Genomic DNA, 15,213 nt, shown 5'->3' on the forward strand with positions numbered 1-15,213 from the left:
TTTGTCTGTAAACAAACCTGACGTTTTTGAGAGCCTCACTTTTAGCTCCTCCAATTGTCCTTTTTTTAAAAAAAAAAAAAGAGGTATAATTGACATACAACATACTAGTTTTAGGTTCCAATTGTCTTTTATAGTAATTTCATTCCGTGAAGATTTGAGCATGTCTGGGAATTAGTCGACTGAATGGGTAAGTAAGTCAATGGGATTTTTTATAAAATGCTTCACCTTGCCATTGCTTTCAGCTAGCAAGCACATTTCTAACACAGGGTGGAGGCATCTCTGCCCCAAAGAGGAAATGTGCTAAAGAAGCAGATATTAGCAAATGCAGATTTAGAAAACAGATAGCTCGGAGACCTATGTAGAAACTTCCTTCTACATTTAGTCTTACATTTAATTTTTATTATCAGGTGAAAATATCGTGCCACAGGGACATCCCAGTAGGATCCCTCACCCCCAGAGCAGGGGTCTTCCTTGTACACCATGCACATTTCTTTAACAGTACTTAGTTCACTGACATTACCAATATTTGTGTAATTGCTTGTGTCCCCTTCCCCTCCACTGCCCTGGACTGTGGGTCCCTAGCAGCAGCTACTGTCCCCAGGACCTAGCTTTCTGTTATCTGCAGTAAGTTGAAAGTAATCAACAATTATATTTGAGCAACAAGAAAATCACGTCCCAGAAGATACATTGCAAGTTATGGCTTTGTGGATCTCAATGGCTTCGTGACAACTCCTAATGTGTTTTGAACCCAGCTGTTTGCCAAGCCTGTTTTGACCATTTCATATGTGTTAATGTGAACAGAACTTACAACTGGCCCACAGGGTACAACTGTTACTAATTCTATTTTAGAGGTGAGAAGACGGAGACTCGGATTGGTTAGGTAACTTGCCCACAGTGGTACAGCTAATAAGAGGTGCCACCCAGATCGGGACTCAGGCAGATTGACTGCAGAGCCCACGGTCCTCATCACCACACTGAACTCTCTCTACCGCTCATTAAAAAGAACGGGAAAAAGCTGTCATTAGGAAGAAGGAGTGAGGTGCACAAGTGTGCCTGGAATGCTCTTATTTCCAGAGAACTGCAGTAGCGGACAGGCCTGAATGCGTCTAAATGCATGGGATACCTCTCAGGAGGAAGCACAAAAAATGGTTAACGTTGGGGTCCCCTGGGGAAAGGAATAGGGGGACTGAGGATTAAGGGAGAGAAAAAAGCTTTATGTTCATTATGTTTTCTTTTGAACTACGTAGATTTTTTTTTCTACTGTGGATATATGTTACCTTTTCTGATGTGTTTCTGTTTTCTGGTTTTTATTATTTTTTAATTTTTTTTTTGGCTACATTGGGTCTTCGTTGCTGCACATGGGCTTTCTCTAGTTGTGGCAAGTGGGGGCTTCTCTTGCTGCAGAGCATGGGTTCTAGGCGTGCGGGCTTCAGTAGTTGTGGCACGTTGGCTCAGTAGTTGTGGCTCGCGGTCTCTAGAGCGCAGGCTCAGTAGTGGTGGCTCACGGGCTTAGTTGCTCCGTGGCATGTGGGATCTTCCCAGACCAGGGCTGGAACCCGTGTCCCTTGTATTGGCAGGCAGATTTTTAACCACTGCACCACCAGGGAAGCCCTGTATTTTGTTTTTTAAAACACATACATCAGTTTGAATGTCCTTGGGACTTCCCCAGCTGTGCAGATATTTGTCAGTTTGAAACAATATTGGATGGGGCTTGCATCTCAGTATAAAACATCTGAATTCCTTGTGCTCAACTTCATTTCCCTCATGACAACGGACTCTGGTATAACAGCTCAGTGGTGTTCTACACTGCAAAAGGTGGTACCACACTTTCGAAAGAGAGTGTGAGAGAGAGACCAAAAGAAAGAGAGAAAATTGGCCAAAATCTATTCTTATGGTTATTTTTGACTTGGATTTTTAAAAAACTTTCTGTCTACAAAGTAAAGTGTGTGTTTGTTTGCTAGGACTGCGACGACGAGGTACCGCATAACGGGTGGCTTAAACAGCGGAAACTGATTCTCTCACAGTCCTGGAGGCTAGATGCCCGAAATCAAGGTGTCAGAAGGGTGGGCTCCTTTGGAGGGCTGTGGAGGAGGATCCGCTCCAGCCCGCCCTCCTTGACTTGCAGGTGGCCTTCCTCATGTTCACATGGCATTCTCCCTGTGTGCAAGTGTATCTCCAGAAGTCCCCTTTTCACGAGAGGACGCCAGTCCTATTGAATTAGGGCCCACCTTAATAACCTCATCATAACTCACTGGAGACCCTGTCTCCAAATAAGGCCCCATTCTGAGGTACTGGGGCTTAGCACCTCAACAGGATACAATTCAACCCGTAACACTCTGCGATTAGCCAGCTCTCTCCTTTCCCCTTCAGCCTCATCCGGCAATTTCCTTTTCTTGATGTTTTGGCTCAGAGTTTGGTCTCGGGCCTCCCGGAGTGGAGAATATTGCTGAGAGGAAAAGCCAGTGCAGGAAGAGTCCCCCTGTGGTTCACCCTGAGTGAAAGCGCTGCTCTCTCCTCCACAGGTGGTACCATGGTAACCTCACCCGACATGCAGCCGAGGCTCTTCTCCTCTCCAATGGATGCGACGGGAGCTACCTTCTGCGGAACAGCAATGAAAGGACAGGGCTGTACTCTCTCTCTGTGAGGTAGGATGCCTAAGAACTCTATAAATTCAGTGGGGTCCTACCTCTTATTTATCGGGGCACTGACTCCATGGTCACACTCAGATTGCCAGAGAACCGAATTCTCTTGATTCCTGCTAGACCAGCAGGGCCCAGGATGCCAAGCTCTGAGTGGTGAGCCTGCCGAAAACATTCTTGCCCCTTCCATTGGTGGAGAAAAAATGTTAGAGCTGAAGGAGATTTTATGAATTGTTTAACCCAGAACTCTTGCTTGACTGATGAAGAAACTGAAACCTGAAGTGGTAAAGTGTCTTCCACCCAATAAATCAGTGATAGAAACAGCACCAGAATCACATCCCTGAAACCTGGCCCGGTGCCCCTTTCACTATTCCTTGCTTCCTCTGGAAAATCAGAATGACTTGTGGCTGTGCAGTTTTCATAATCACAAACTCAAGCAGGCAGTATGCAACTTTTAGTTTTTTTCTATAAATGGACTGACCTTCTTTCTTGAATTTCCATTTCACCTATTAAGAAAGTTAATCTAGGACTTCCCTGGTGGCGCAGTGATTGAGAGTCCGCCTGCCAATGCGGGGGACACGGGTTCGTGCCCCGGGAAGATCCCACATGCCGCGGAGTGGCTGGGCCCGTGAGCCATGGCTGCTGAGCCTGCGCGTCCGGAGCCTGTGCTCCGCAACGGGAGAGGCCACAGCAGTGAGAGGCCCGCGTACCGCAAAAAAAAAAAAAAAAAGAAAGAAAAAGAAAGTTAATCTAGTGCCCACCATGTATGCCCTGCTCAAAACAGTGATTGTCCTTCCAGGGTTTCTCTCCCATCCCCTTCCTCCTGGTTGGCCTCCCTTTCAGAGAAGGTGACCTAGTCACGTGATAATCGGGGGGAGTCATTTGTTATCTGTCACCTTGGCGTCCACTGACATGTAGCAAGTCTTTCTGGGTTCACAGGGAGTTGCCCCTGGGTCAGAATGGTGATGTGAGGACTCCATGTAATTGCCCTCGGCCACCCAGCCAATAACCTCAAACCATTATTGTTTTATTTACAAATTTTCTAAAAAACATTTTTGGGAAAAATATTCACCAGAAATAGAATTCTGCTTTGGGGGAAACAGGAATTGTGCTTTCTCAAATCAACAGCAAATGTTAAAATTGCATTAAAGTGGTTAGATGGTTGATCCTTTATCGCATGGATCTCCCCCAGATCTCAAGCAAATCTGTGGAATTGTTGGCTAAAAGAAGGTTAACTTTTCACTTTTGTATGTCTCGCCTGAACAATTATAAGCTCCTTACAAAGAGATGATATATATATTACATCTATATACAAAGTTAAAATATAAAATATTAATTTCCATTACAAGCACTTAGAAATGCTTTAAAAAATAATAACCACCAGCAAAAGTAAGAGGAATCACAGACCAGCTCAGGAGAATGATTGTTTTTATTCATTTGGTCATTCGCTTTCTTAATAATAAATATTTCAAAGCATCCGCTCTGTGCCTACCACTTTGATAAGTGCTGTAGAGACCTTGACATCAGGAAGTATAGCCTCACAGGGGCAATAGGACCATATCCAAATACCTTACTACAAAGTAGAGCGCTGTAAATGCCATGAAGGAAAACAAGGTAAGTGCTTGGGTTGTTGAGAAGAGAAAAGGCAAGTAACTCAAGCCAGAAGTAGCAAGCAATATTTGATAGAGTAAGTGGCATTTGAACTGAAACTTGATCAGGAACAAAGTGGAAGAAGTCACAGGTGAAGGGAGCTGTACGAGCTAAGGGACAAAGGCAGAAACTCCTAGGAGAACAGTAGGCGTGGCGGCACTGCAGCAGTTCCCAAGGTGTGGTCCCCAGAACAGTAGCATCACCAGAGAGCAGGTTAGGAATACAGATCTCAGGCCCCACCCCAGGCCTACTGAATCAGGAACTCAGGGGGTAGCGTCCAGAAACCTGGGCACTGCAGGTGATTCTGATGCTTGCTAAAGTTACAGCATGCCCTGCAAGAGAGGAATAGTGGAAGTGAGGCTTGAAAGATAGGATTGGGTCAAATCAAGTATATATAAATTTTTAAAAATTTAATTCTCTGCCTTATTCCAAAAATGAAGTGGAGAATGACAACGTAGGAAATCTGATATTTTATTCAGCAGGCAGTGGAATAGGCATGGGAGGCAAAGGGCTGGGCTCACATAACTGATTAAGTGACAGAAGCAGAATTTGGATTGACTCCCAAACAAGTAAGGGAGGAGGGCCAGGCACAGAGAAGAATACGGGGAGGGAGTGACTTGCCATTTCTATCATCTCTCTTCCTGCCCTTCTTAAACTCATGCCCCTTAAGAGGTTAATGTTCAAAGACTCGTTCGGCAAGTCAGAGAATTCACAGGGAGCACCGGCTCTTGTCTTTCATTAGAATGAAAAATTGAGAGCACGCTCTGCCCGAAGAAACCAGCGCTGTTCTTTAAGTGCCAGTGGTTTCAGTGATGGTGTCATAACTCTCAGCTTTTAGAAGGTTTAATGGTAATGCTAATGCCTAAGGTTACATTCCCCTTCAAAAAAGATACTCATTTCTTAAATAATGTTAAACATTTTTTTCCCTTTTAGAGCCAAAGACTCCGTCAAACACTTTCACGTTGAATATACTGGATATTCATTTAAATTTGGCTTTAATGAATTCTCATCTTTGAAAGATTTTGTCAAGCATTTTGCAAATCAGCCTTTGATTGGAAGTGAGACAGGTAAGCTATGAACAGATACTTGACCTGTGAGATATCGTTTCAGGATGGAGGCGGGACAAAGCAGATTTCAATTAAATAGTTGTCACTTCTATTGAATTATGTGCATACTATAGGCAACTGGATATGTTTAGAAACTTTTTTCCAATTACAGTGCCATATGCTACATTAAAATATATATATATATTTCAGTATATAATATACTTCAGTATATTATATACTTCAGTATATTATATTTCAGTATATATATACTTCAGTATATATATATATGTCAGTATGTTAGTATTATTTTTAGGAGAAAACAATGCACCTTGTGCAAAATAGGCATTTTTCTCAGAATGTGTTATTTAATGGATTGATTAAAAGCACACATTTCTTTAAAATGACCTATTTGTTTTATAATGATATATACAGTAAACAAAGAAAGAACAAAGGAAAGAACAATTTTTTGATTCCTCAGAAGTTTAGGTATGAGAAGTTTGCATACTGGGGAGACCCAAAAATGATCATTTTGAGCAGTTTTTGAGCATTTTAAAATGAAATGCAATTTCCCAAAGATCATGGAATATTAAAAATACTGACTAGAAATTACTCTCCTGAACAATTTCTTAATTTCATCCTAAAATTCTGTTTCTCTTGTCTTGGTTTCTGGTAAGTTTTTACATGGCACTTAAGTATGGCTGGAAATAGTTTAAAATTTCCTTTCTGGGTGGTTAGAGTCAAACCAGAAAATTCAAGTTAAAGAACAAACACACTCGCTTGGTATTTAAATTATCTAACTCATTTGTCTATACTATTTAAATAAAGTAAAGGATTTCCTCTGTATTTGTGACATAGAATCACAATTTTATATGTCCTAAATTGTTGATGATTCTCAGTTAATCAAAAGTTGGACAGTTCCAAGAACCAAGCACAAGAGGAATTCAAACCTTAATAGCAGAGTCAGTTGCTGTGAATTTGTACACACTCATTTTCGTGGTAAACTTGGTTAGTGGGCTTTTTGTTGATCACACTGGGAGAGATGCCACCAGTGCCTTTTCCTTTTCTGCTATTTCTGTGGCCTGAATAGACCCTGATATGACTCACACAGAGTCAAGGAAAGACAAAAAGCACAGTGGAAACCACAAAATAGTTGACTTACTTTATACTGACCATACAAGGTCTTTGATAGATTATTTCAAACCATAAAATTGAAGCAGTCATCTTTTTTGTTTCTGGTGGAAATTCTCCTAATCAACCCTGAAAATTACTTTATCATTTAACCAGCAATAATTCTCATAAACAAAGGGCAAGTGGTAATGATTTTATTTCCTTTGCTACTTTGGTCTTGGCAAGCATTTCAATTTCAAATCCCTTCCCTTCAGACTTATTTCTTACACTCTACAATCTACACTCATTTTCGTTCAATTCTTGGTCACTGGCAATGGAGAGGAGATGTTGAAGCCAAGGACTCTGTTTTGTCTACTTCAATTTTTGTCCTTCTCTGTGTCTCCCAGGTCCTGGTACAGTGCATGGTGCTTTGGGTGAGTGAATGAATAAATGAATGAATGATGACTGTAAGTTGCAACTCTTTGTATCCTTCAAAGCCATTACCATCATTACTTTCCAGCCTCCTCTTCTCTCGCCAAGCAAAATCAGCTCCCTTCTTTTAAACTCTCCCTCTAGACTCTATTTTCAGTATCTTTGGTCATTCTCCGTACTCCTTTCCAGACTTTCTCCAAGTTAGGAAAAAGTACATATTCTGCCTACTAGCAAGTTTCAAAACCCCTCCCTTTTTTTAAAAAAAGTTTTCTTTGTTTTATTTTAAATTCTTTTTAATTGAAGTATAGTTGAAGTACAATACTCTATGTTACAGGTGTACAATATAGTGATTCACAATTTTTAAAAATTTTACTCCATTTATGGTCATTATAAAATATTGGCTATATTCCCTGTGCTATAGAATATATCCATGTAGCATTTATTAAGCACAATAATTTGTACCTCTTAACCCCCTACCCCTATACTGTCCCTCCCCTCTTCCCTCACCCCACTGGTAACCGTTAGTTTGTTCTCTATGTCTGTGAGTCTGCTTCTTTTTTATTATATTCACTAGTTTGTTGTATTTTTTAGATTCCACATATAAGTGATATACAGTATTTGTCTTTCTCTGTCTGACTTATTTCACTTAGTATAATGCCCTCCAAATCCATCCATGTTGCTGCAAATGGCAAAATTTCTCTTTTTTTATGGCTGAGTAGTATTTCATTGTGTGTGTCTATGTATATACCACATCTCTGAGATCAACGTGAATGCAGTACTTTCCGGTTGAGCTTTTCTGGCACTGATCCAATCACTAGGTGAAAGGATCACCTAAGACTGCACCAAAGTAAAGGCTCCTCAGATTACATTTGGGTCAATATTAAGCTTCCCAGCAAATAGATTCATCTGACTAAAGAAGGTTTGTGATTAATGCAATAGGAATTATAAAGATTTGTAATCCAGACACCTGTGGGAGTTTTCTTCAAAGTGACGGAGGGCGGGTGGTGGTGGTGTGATGAATTCGGAGATTGGGATTCACATATATACACTAATATGTTTAAAATGGATGACTAATAAGAACCTGCTGTACAAAAGAATGAATACAATAAAATTCAAAACTTAAAAAAAAAGCTGAAACTTGCTGTAGCCTTATCATCACTATAATTGTTATTTTATTTATTGCAAACTTAGGAAACTGAGATTTTTGCTCTCCATTGCCTCTCCTCTGTTCTATTCATTACCCAGTTGGGAATTTGTTGCTATTTAAACCCCTGTTACAGACCCTGGGTGCCGATAGATATGTACTTGACAAACTGGCTTCCGGCTCTTGAGTTAGATCCCAGTAACTCTGAAATATTCCTCTTATCTGTCACTGCCAGATGAAGGCAAAGCCACCAAAGCTGGGAACAAGGGGCAAAACCCATGACATAGGAGCTTCTGTTATGCCCCCTGAGAGTAATAGACCTCAGGAAACAAGATAACCTGCTGAAGCTATGATGGCTTTTAAGCCCAGATGGTCCTTGGAAGTCACGGAGTCAGCAGTGTGACCTATGAATAACAGTGAATGGAAACTGGGATTCCATCTTCTAAAAACAGATCTCTTCTTGTTCATTTAAGAATTGGTTCCTGGGGACTTCCCTGGTGGCACAGTGGTTAAGAATCCACTTGCCAATGGAGGGGACATGGGTTTGATCCTTGGTCCAGGAAGATCCCACGTGCTGCGGAGCAACTAAGCCCTTGCACCACAACTACTGAGCCTGAGCTCTAGAGCCCGCGAGCCACAACTACTGAAGCCTGTGTGCCTAGAGCCCGTGCTCTGCAACAAGAAAAGCCACTGCAATGAGAAGCTGGTGCACAGCAATGAAGACCCAACGCAGCAAGAAAGGAAGGAAGGAAGGAAGGAAGGAAGGAAGGAAGGAAGGAAGGAAAAAGAAAAGAAAAGAAGGAAGGAAGGAAGGAAGGAAGGAAGGGAAATGAAAAGAAAAGAAAAGAAAAAAGAAAAGAAAAGAAAGAAAGAATTGGCTCCTGAAGAAAAGGGAACCCTCCCACACTGTCGGTGGGAATGTAAACTGGTACAGCCACTATGGAAAACAGTATGGAGATTCTTTAAAAAACTAAAAATAGAACTACCATATGACCCAGCAGTCCTACTCCTAGGTATATAGCCAGACAAAACTATAATTCAAAAAGATACGTGCACTTCTACGTTCATAGCAGCACTAGTCACAACAGCCAAGACATGGAAACAGCCTAAATGTCCATCAACAGACGAATGGATAAAGGAGATGTGGTCCATATATACAGTGGAATACTACTCAGATGTAAAAAAGAACAAAATAATGCCATTTTGCAGCAACATGGTTGGACCTAGAGATTATCATACTAAGTGAAGTAAGTCAGAAAGAGAAAGACCAATACCATATGATATCACTTATGTGTGGAATTGAAAATATGGCATAAATGAACTTACCTATAAAGCAGAAACAGACTCATAGACATAGAGAAATGACTTGTGGTTGCCAAGGGGAAGGGAGAGGGATGGACTGGGAGTTTGGGGTTGGTAGATACAAGCTATTACATTTAGAGTGGGTAAACAACAGGACCTACTTTATAGCACAGGGAACTATATCCAATCTCCTGGGATAAACCATAATGCAAAAGAGTATTTTTTAAAAGAGTGTGTATATATACGTATGGCTGAATCACTTTGCTGTGCAGCAAAAATTAACACAACTTTGTAAATCAACTGTACTTCAATTAAAAATTTAAAAAATTTAAAAAGAATTGTCTTCCAGTGATCAGGAGACCTCCAGGCTGATGATTCCTTCTTCACCATCAGATGAAGTGTAAATTCTTATTAAAATTTTTGGTCGGTTAAGGATCACCAGGGGAAGCATTTGTCTGCACAATGGATGAGGCCCTGCCAGGGTTCTGACCTCCAGATCCCCAGAATGGGAAGGGCTAGAACTGGGTATTTCAGGCCACTCTGCAGACCAGCCCAGACCCACTCAGGCCAGCCTCACCCTCCAGGGTTTGGGGAGTGAGTTTATTTAAGAGAGACTTTCTCACACTCATTCACTGGCAGGAATGGCATCACCTTTGAGGGCAACAGGGAAGATGTCCAAATAAACAACAACCGTACACTTTTGCCTCACAATTTTATATCTATTTAATGTCTTCAGTAGAGTGAAACCAGAATTCTTGGTCCTGGGTCATAAGAAAATATTTGCTCTCAGGATAGGTAAAAGTGTTAACCTAAAGGGATGAATACTCTTTTAAGATTTCTTTTTCCTATTTTATTCCTATTATGTAAACTCCCAGGATTTCTGCCTCCTAAGCTAAAGAATGAAGATTCTGTAAGCAAGGTCTAACTCTCCTGACAACTTTAAGATTCTATTATTATAATTTTCCCTTTCCCTTGTTGTAATCTACATTTAATCTCTCTAATCTGCATTAAAGTTTCCGTTCACTCTAATTTCTCCTTATGAATACCCACAAACACTCTTAAGATATTTCTCATTCTCAAAACCCAATCATCTCCAAGTATATCATAGAGATATATACAATGTACCCACTTGCTTTACTCTCTTCAATGGCCCATTTACCTTCTAACATTTTTAATTCACTTATTTTTTTAAAACCTTCACATTCATATGTAAGCTCTATGTGAAGAGGGATTTTTGTCAGTTCTTTTTCCCTGTTATGTCCCAGCACCTAAAAGAATAAACACTAATCATTATCCACAACATTCTGTGGTGGGTATCCCATTACCAAAGCCCGCGTTGCAGCTTTCATGGCAGCATCGCAACTAGTAAGCTACTGACAATTAATGTTTACTTCCAAAGTGTATACAAAGCAAAATTTGAAAATGATGATTTGCGTTGTATGTACGCTCAGTAATGATCAAATTCAGACTCTGCCTTTCATTTGTAATAGTAAGATGTCATATAAAACTTCTATTCATATTGGTACAAGGCTTCTAAATTCAACTCAAATAGACTTGGAAATCTGAGACTTTTTTTAGTATGAATATGTTTGGTCCATTATTAATTTTTACTGTTTCCTCTTGTAACGGACTGAGTGTCATCTTGGAAAATGTAGACACCATTTATCTTTACGCTTAAATGTCCAAATAGTATTAAAACAAAAATCGCCTTTCCCATTACCTTTTATTTATATTGCAATACTTTTGTACATGAAATTGTCTTGTACAATTTATTATAGGAATTACTGTGTTGTTACTTTAATCACCTAACTAGCATGAAAAAATATGCTATAAGTCAAGTGTGCTGTGTTTGTGCTTTACCCTTTATAGTAATTGGTTCTCAATTTTGAAGATCCTATCTGGTTCTTTCTTAAATGTCAAATTTCCACTTCTCTTTTTGTTTTGATGTGGGGATTCCCAACCTTTTAATAACTGCTACAGTTACTATTTTATTTTGCGACACCAGCCATTTTACCCAGCCAGCATTTTAAAATAATTAATTTAAAATTAATTTAAATTTGAGAATTATGTGACACTTCTGAAAATAATTGGTGACAACTTGGAACGTTGCCAAACCACAACCAAGAGTCACTTCTTTAGTTTATGTTTGCCAAAAATATAAATCTTCTTAGTTTGTAGAGGAGGTGTGTTTGAAAAAGGAAAAAGTAGGCAAGGAAGAGAATGAAACAAATCTTTGTGGAGTTTTACTAAGTTTGAGGTATGCTACTAGATATTTTCACATATACCAAGTTATTTAATCTTCTGAACTACCCACTATAATGTGTAAAGTGGTCCCATTTTCAGATGAGGAAATAAAAACTCAAAGATTTTAATTTATTTGCCCAAGCTGCACACATAGAAAGCATCAGAGCTGAGACTGGAATCCGGGCTAACTGGTTCTAAAGTGTGTGTGCTTTCCACTCATTCTGCTGTCTCCTGAAACTGGTGTCACGGTGACACCGAAATACAGGATGGCCACATCACAGCATGGCCTTGAACGGATTTGAATGGGAAGAATCCCTGCCACATGATGTAACAGAATGCTGGTAGGATACGGCAGGCCTACAATACATGTTTTAGTCCTCAGTCTCTTTAAAACCTTTAATATTTTTGGTATGTGATATAAAGCCACTGTTCTAAAGAATGTGACTCAATTTGAACTTCTGTCTTCGTGTTTATTGCTCTTCTTAATTTATTTACATAACTTGCCATTGGAGAAACTATACTAGGAAATCTTAAAACAAAAGAAGGCTGACTAGGAAACATCCCCCAAATACTTAGCCCCATCTCATTCATGCCTCTCCAGAAAGGATATAAAATAGCCTACATAATTACAGTAAAGTAAAATAAAATTTAAAGTTTGAAGAGAAGTGGAGGAAAAGAAAAATGAGAGGCAAAAATAAAATGACATCAGGACTAAAGTATATCAAGTGAATATTGTACATTTGCAGAAACAGGAGAAACATTTTGTTACTAAGCATCCTAATATTTCTTGCCCTTCAGTTGGGCCTGTGCTTTTAACTAGATTTACAGAATGTTGGATTTGGAAGGGAGCTCAGAGACCATTTCATTTCTCCTTTACAAATGAAGAAACTGAGGCCTGGTGAGAAATGTTGAAGCAAAAACTCTCCTCTTCTTTCCTCAAGCTTCCTCTTAAAGAAACCACTTCTTCGAATTTTGATTTGTACATGTGATCTCTGGCCCACAATAGCCAAGAACAGCATTTCACATGCCATAGAGAGTTTCCATGGTGGTCATTATCACCAAGGCTGAGAAAAACGTATGGTATAATGAGTAAATATGTGAACTCCCAGTTCTAACTCCAGCCTTTGCCATGTATCAGCTAACTGTGTGTCCTCGGGCAAGTTATGTGACCTCTCTGAGCTTCAGTTTCATCATCTTATAAAACTGAGCTGATGGTAATAGTTGATATCTTAATGACTTGCTGTGAAGATTGAATGAGATTAGGCATGTAAGATATTTAGAATCATTCTTAGCGTGGCATAAATACTTACTCATTATTACTGTTATTTAACGAAGCCCTTTTATGGTAATTCATTCCAATAATTATATGCGAGAGCTGTATATTCTTTGGCATATCATGAAGAGTTGGTTTAGGGACAATTGGATTAGTGTTTATCAAATCTTTGTAATGTCCTCTTCAGATTTTAAGCCAGTTCCATAGTGCATTCATCTGAAAGGTAGAACCAAGTGCTCCAAAAAAAGTGACCTGATTTGACTTGGATGTTTAAGACTCTTCTTTTTCTCTGGCTAACTGGTCTGCTTTTCCTACTTCAGTATATTTCTCTTCTCTTCATATTTTTAATATTAAAACCAATATTAAAACCCCTTCATCTATAAATGAATGTGGTTTTAATAGCCCCCTTTTATGATGAGTTCAAGTTTATTTGCAGAAAAGGTAGCAAAGAGAAAGATCTTAAATATTCTTATAAACCCCCTTAGAAAGTCACTTCCCATTGGTGGGAGGAGATAGAGGAACCCACCATGCATACACCAGTTGGAAAGTTTGCTTTCTGAACCTGAGGGCAATAATAAAACATGGATGGATATAATCTTATTTTATTTTAATTCATAATTAACAAATACGTATTGAGTGCCAGCTATGAGCTGGGCATTGCTGGCCACTGATAACACAGTGATAAAACAGGTATCATCCTTGCCCTCAAACATCTTACAGTCTAGGTGGGCAACCTGGCTGAGTAAGTATTGAATACTAGCTTTAGTGCATAAAAGAAATATTCTAAACAAAAGTGGTTTTTTTTAGGAGCTATATGTGCCCTGCCCTACTCTCTATTTTAGATATCGAACCAATGCCTAAGGCTTGAGACTGCCCTTACACTTTTTCTGAATTCCTGCTGGGATACAAGATAAGGAGTCCTTCAATGCAATCTCAAAGTATTACACACTGAGTAGGTGTCCTATAAGTTACAGTACAGCCAAAGCAAATTTAAATACGTGCCTCGATCCTGCTGTGATCACTTCAAAAATATACCTCCGCCAAGCATTTCTGATACCAGGTTTCATGTCAAAGGCAGGAAACAGCAGTCTCCTCCTTCATGTAGTTTAGAAACTGAAGTGAAACTTACAGCGAGCATTCCAACCTGTGCTTGCAAATCTGTGTCTCTTCTCCCTCTACCAGCCCTCGTCTCCTGTTGCCTTTTATCTGAATCTTCAAACCAAGTCCTGGGGTTAATTTTGTCTGAATATCACTAACCCAGAGTTCTCTCTAATGGAGCCAACGTGCTGTCTTGAACCTTGGGTGGAACTTATATAATGAGTCTGTGGTGGCAACATTAGATAAGTTTCATTTGACTGCAAATGACAGAAAGTAACCCTGGCTAGCTGAATTTTAAAAAAAAAAAAAAGGAAAAGAAGGATACAGGGAGAAAAGTGGAATTTTTTGGAAGGATATTCATATATCCGCTCAGAATTTAAGGGCAAGCTAAACCACGAGAGACAGTAAGTAATCAGCCCAGCGATCATGGCAACTCTGTAGCTTTCAGCAAATTGAAATGCCTGTCTTCCTCCAGCTCTGATCATCTCAAAAATGTACCTCCACTGAGCGTTTCTGAAACCAGCTTTCATGTCAAAGGCAGGAAACAAGTCTTCTTCATGAACTTAGAAACTGAAGTTAGTGGACCTTTTTCCCAGAGAAGTGACTAAGCAGATCCCTGGGTTGGTCCAACGAGTGTGTCCAGGTTAGGTGTTTGTGGAGGAGGGCCAGGGTCTTTGGGGTCTACTTCTGTGTAAGGGGATGGAACGATTTCTACAAAAGGGGAAATCATTGTAAGGCTAGCAGCCATGCCAAGAAGTCCATATATTGGCCCTTCCTTGGGCAGAATAGTTGGCTAAGGAGACCTGTTTCTCAAGAGGCCATACTTTTATCAATGGAAGTTATTTTATTCATTTATTTATTTATTTTCGGCTGCGCCATGTGGCATGCAAAACTTCCCCGCCCTGGGATCGAGCCCATGTCCCCTGCATTGGAAGCGCAGAGTCTTAACCACTGGACCACCAGGGAAGTCCTGGAGTTATCATTTTATAAGTAGTTTGTCATTTTCTTCATTCCACCATTCAATCTAGCCTCATTCATGGTCTTACCAGTTAATATCTATCTATGGTCAATTCTGCTTTCCTGGTTGACTCAATAGCATTTACCTTAGCTTAGCTCTTCATTGGTTAAACTTCAGAGGAAGTTTCAAAATGGAATTTGGGTCCCCACAATGGAGACTTGGAGAGCCGAATGTGGAGTTGTTGTCCTATCCTGTCCTTGCCCCAGACCAGGGTAATCATGGACCTGGAAGAGCCTGGTTCATCTCAGGCTCTTCCCTGC

General features: G+C 40.0%; 2 protein-coding genes across 3 annotated transcripts in view; one reads left to right on the forward strand and one right to left on the reverse strand.

Annotated features, from left to right (window-relative positions):
* The window catches only part of LAMTOR3 (late endosomal/lysosomal adaptor, MAPK and MTOR activator 3), a 125,120-nt gene that overhangs the window by 67,247 nt on the left and 42,660 nt on the right, over nucleotides 1–15,213 (reverse strand). The window contains exon 8 of one of the 2 annotated variants that reach the window (XM_060147616.1): nucleotides 4,077–4,621. The exons of the other annotated variant lie outside the window; for it this stretch is intronic. Coding sequence (XP_060003599.1) covers nucleotides 4,545–4,621 — 77 coding nt within the window. The 3' untranslated portion in view covers nucleotides 4,077–4,544. Of the gene's footprint in view, nucleotides 1–4,076; nucleotides 4,622–15,213 lie in introns of those variants that run through there. 2 annotated transcript variants of the gene reach the window in all.
* DAPP1 (dual adaptor of phosphotyrosine and 3-phosphoinositides 1) overlaps nucleotides 1–15,213 on the forward strand; it is a 60,156-nt gene that overhangs the window by 17,546 nt on the left and 27,397 nt on the right. The window contains exons 2-3 of the mRNA XM_060147613.1: nucleotides 2,523–2,645; nucleotides 5,223–5,356. Of these exons, the coding sequence (XP_060003596.1) occupies nucleotides 2,523–2,645; nucleotides 5,223–5,356 (257 nt within the window). The remainder of the gene's footprint in view (nucleotides 1–2,522; nucleotides 2,646–5,222; nucleotides 5,357–15,213) is intronic.

Source organism: Lagenorhynchus albirostris, chromosome 4 (genome assembly GCF_949774975.1).
Source record: "Lagenorhynchus albirostris chromosome 4, mLagAlb1.1, whole genome shotgun sequence".
NCBI lineage: Eukaryota > Metazoa > Chordata > Mammalia > Artiodactyla > Delphinidae > Lagenorhynchus > Lagenorhynchus albirostris.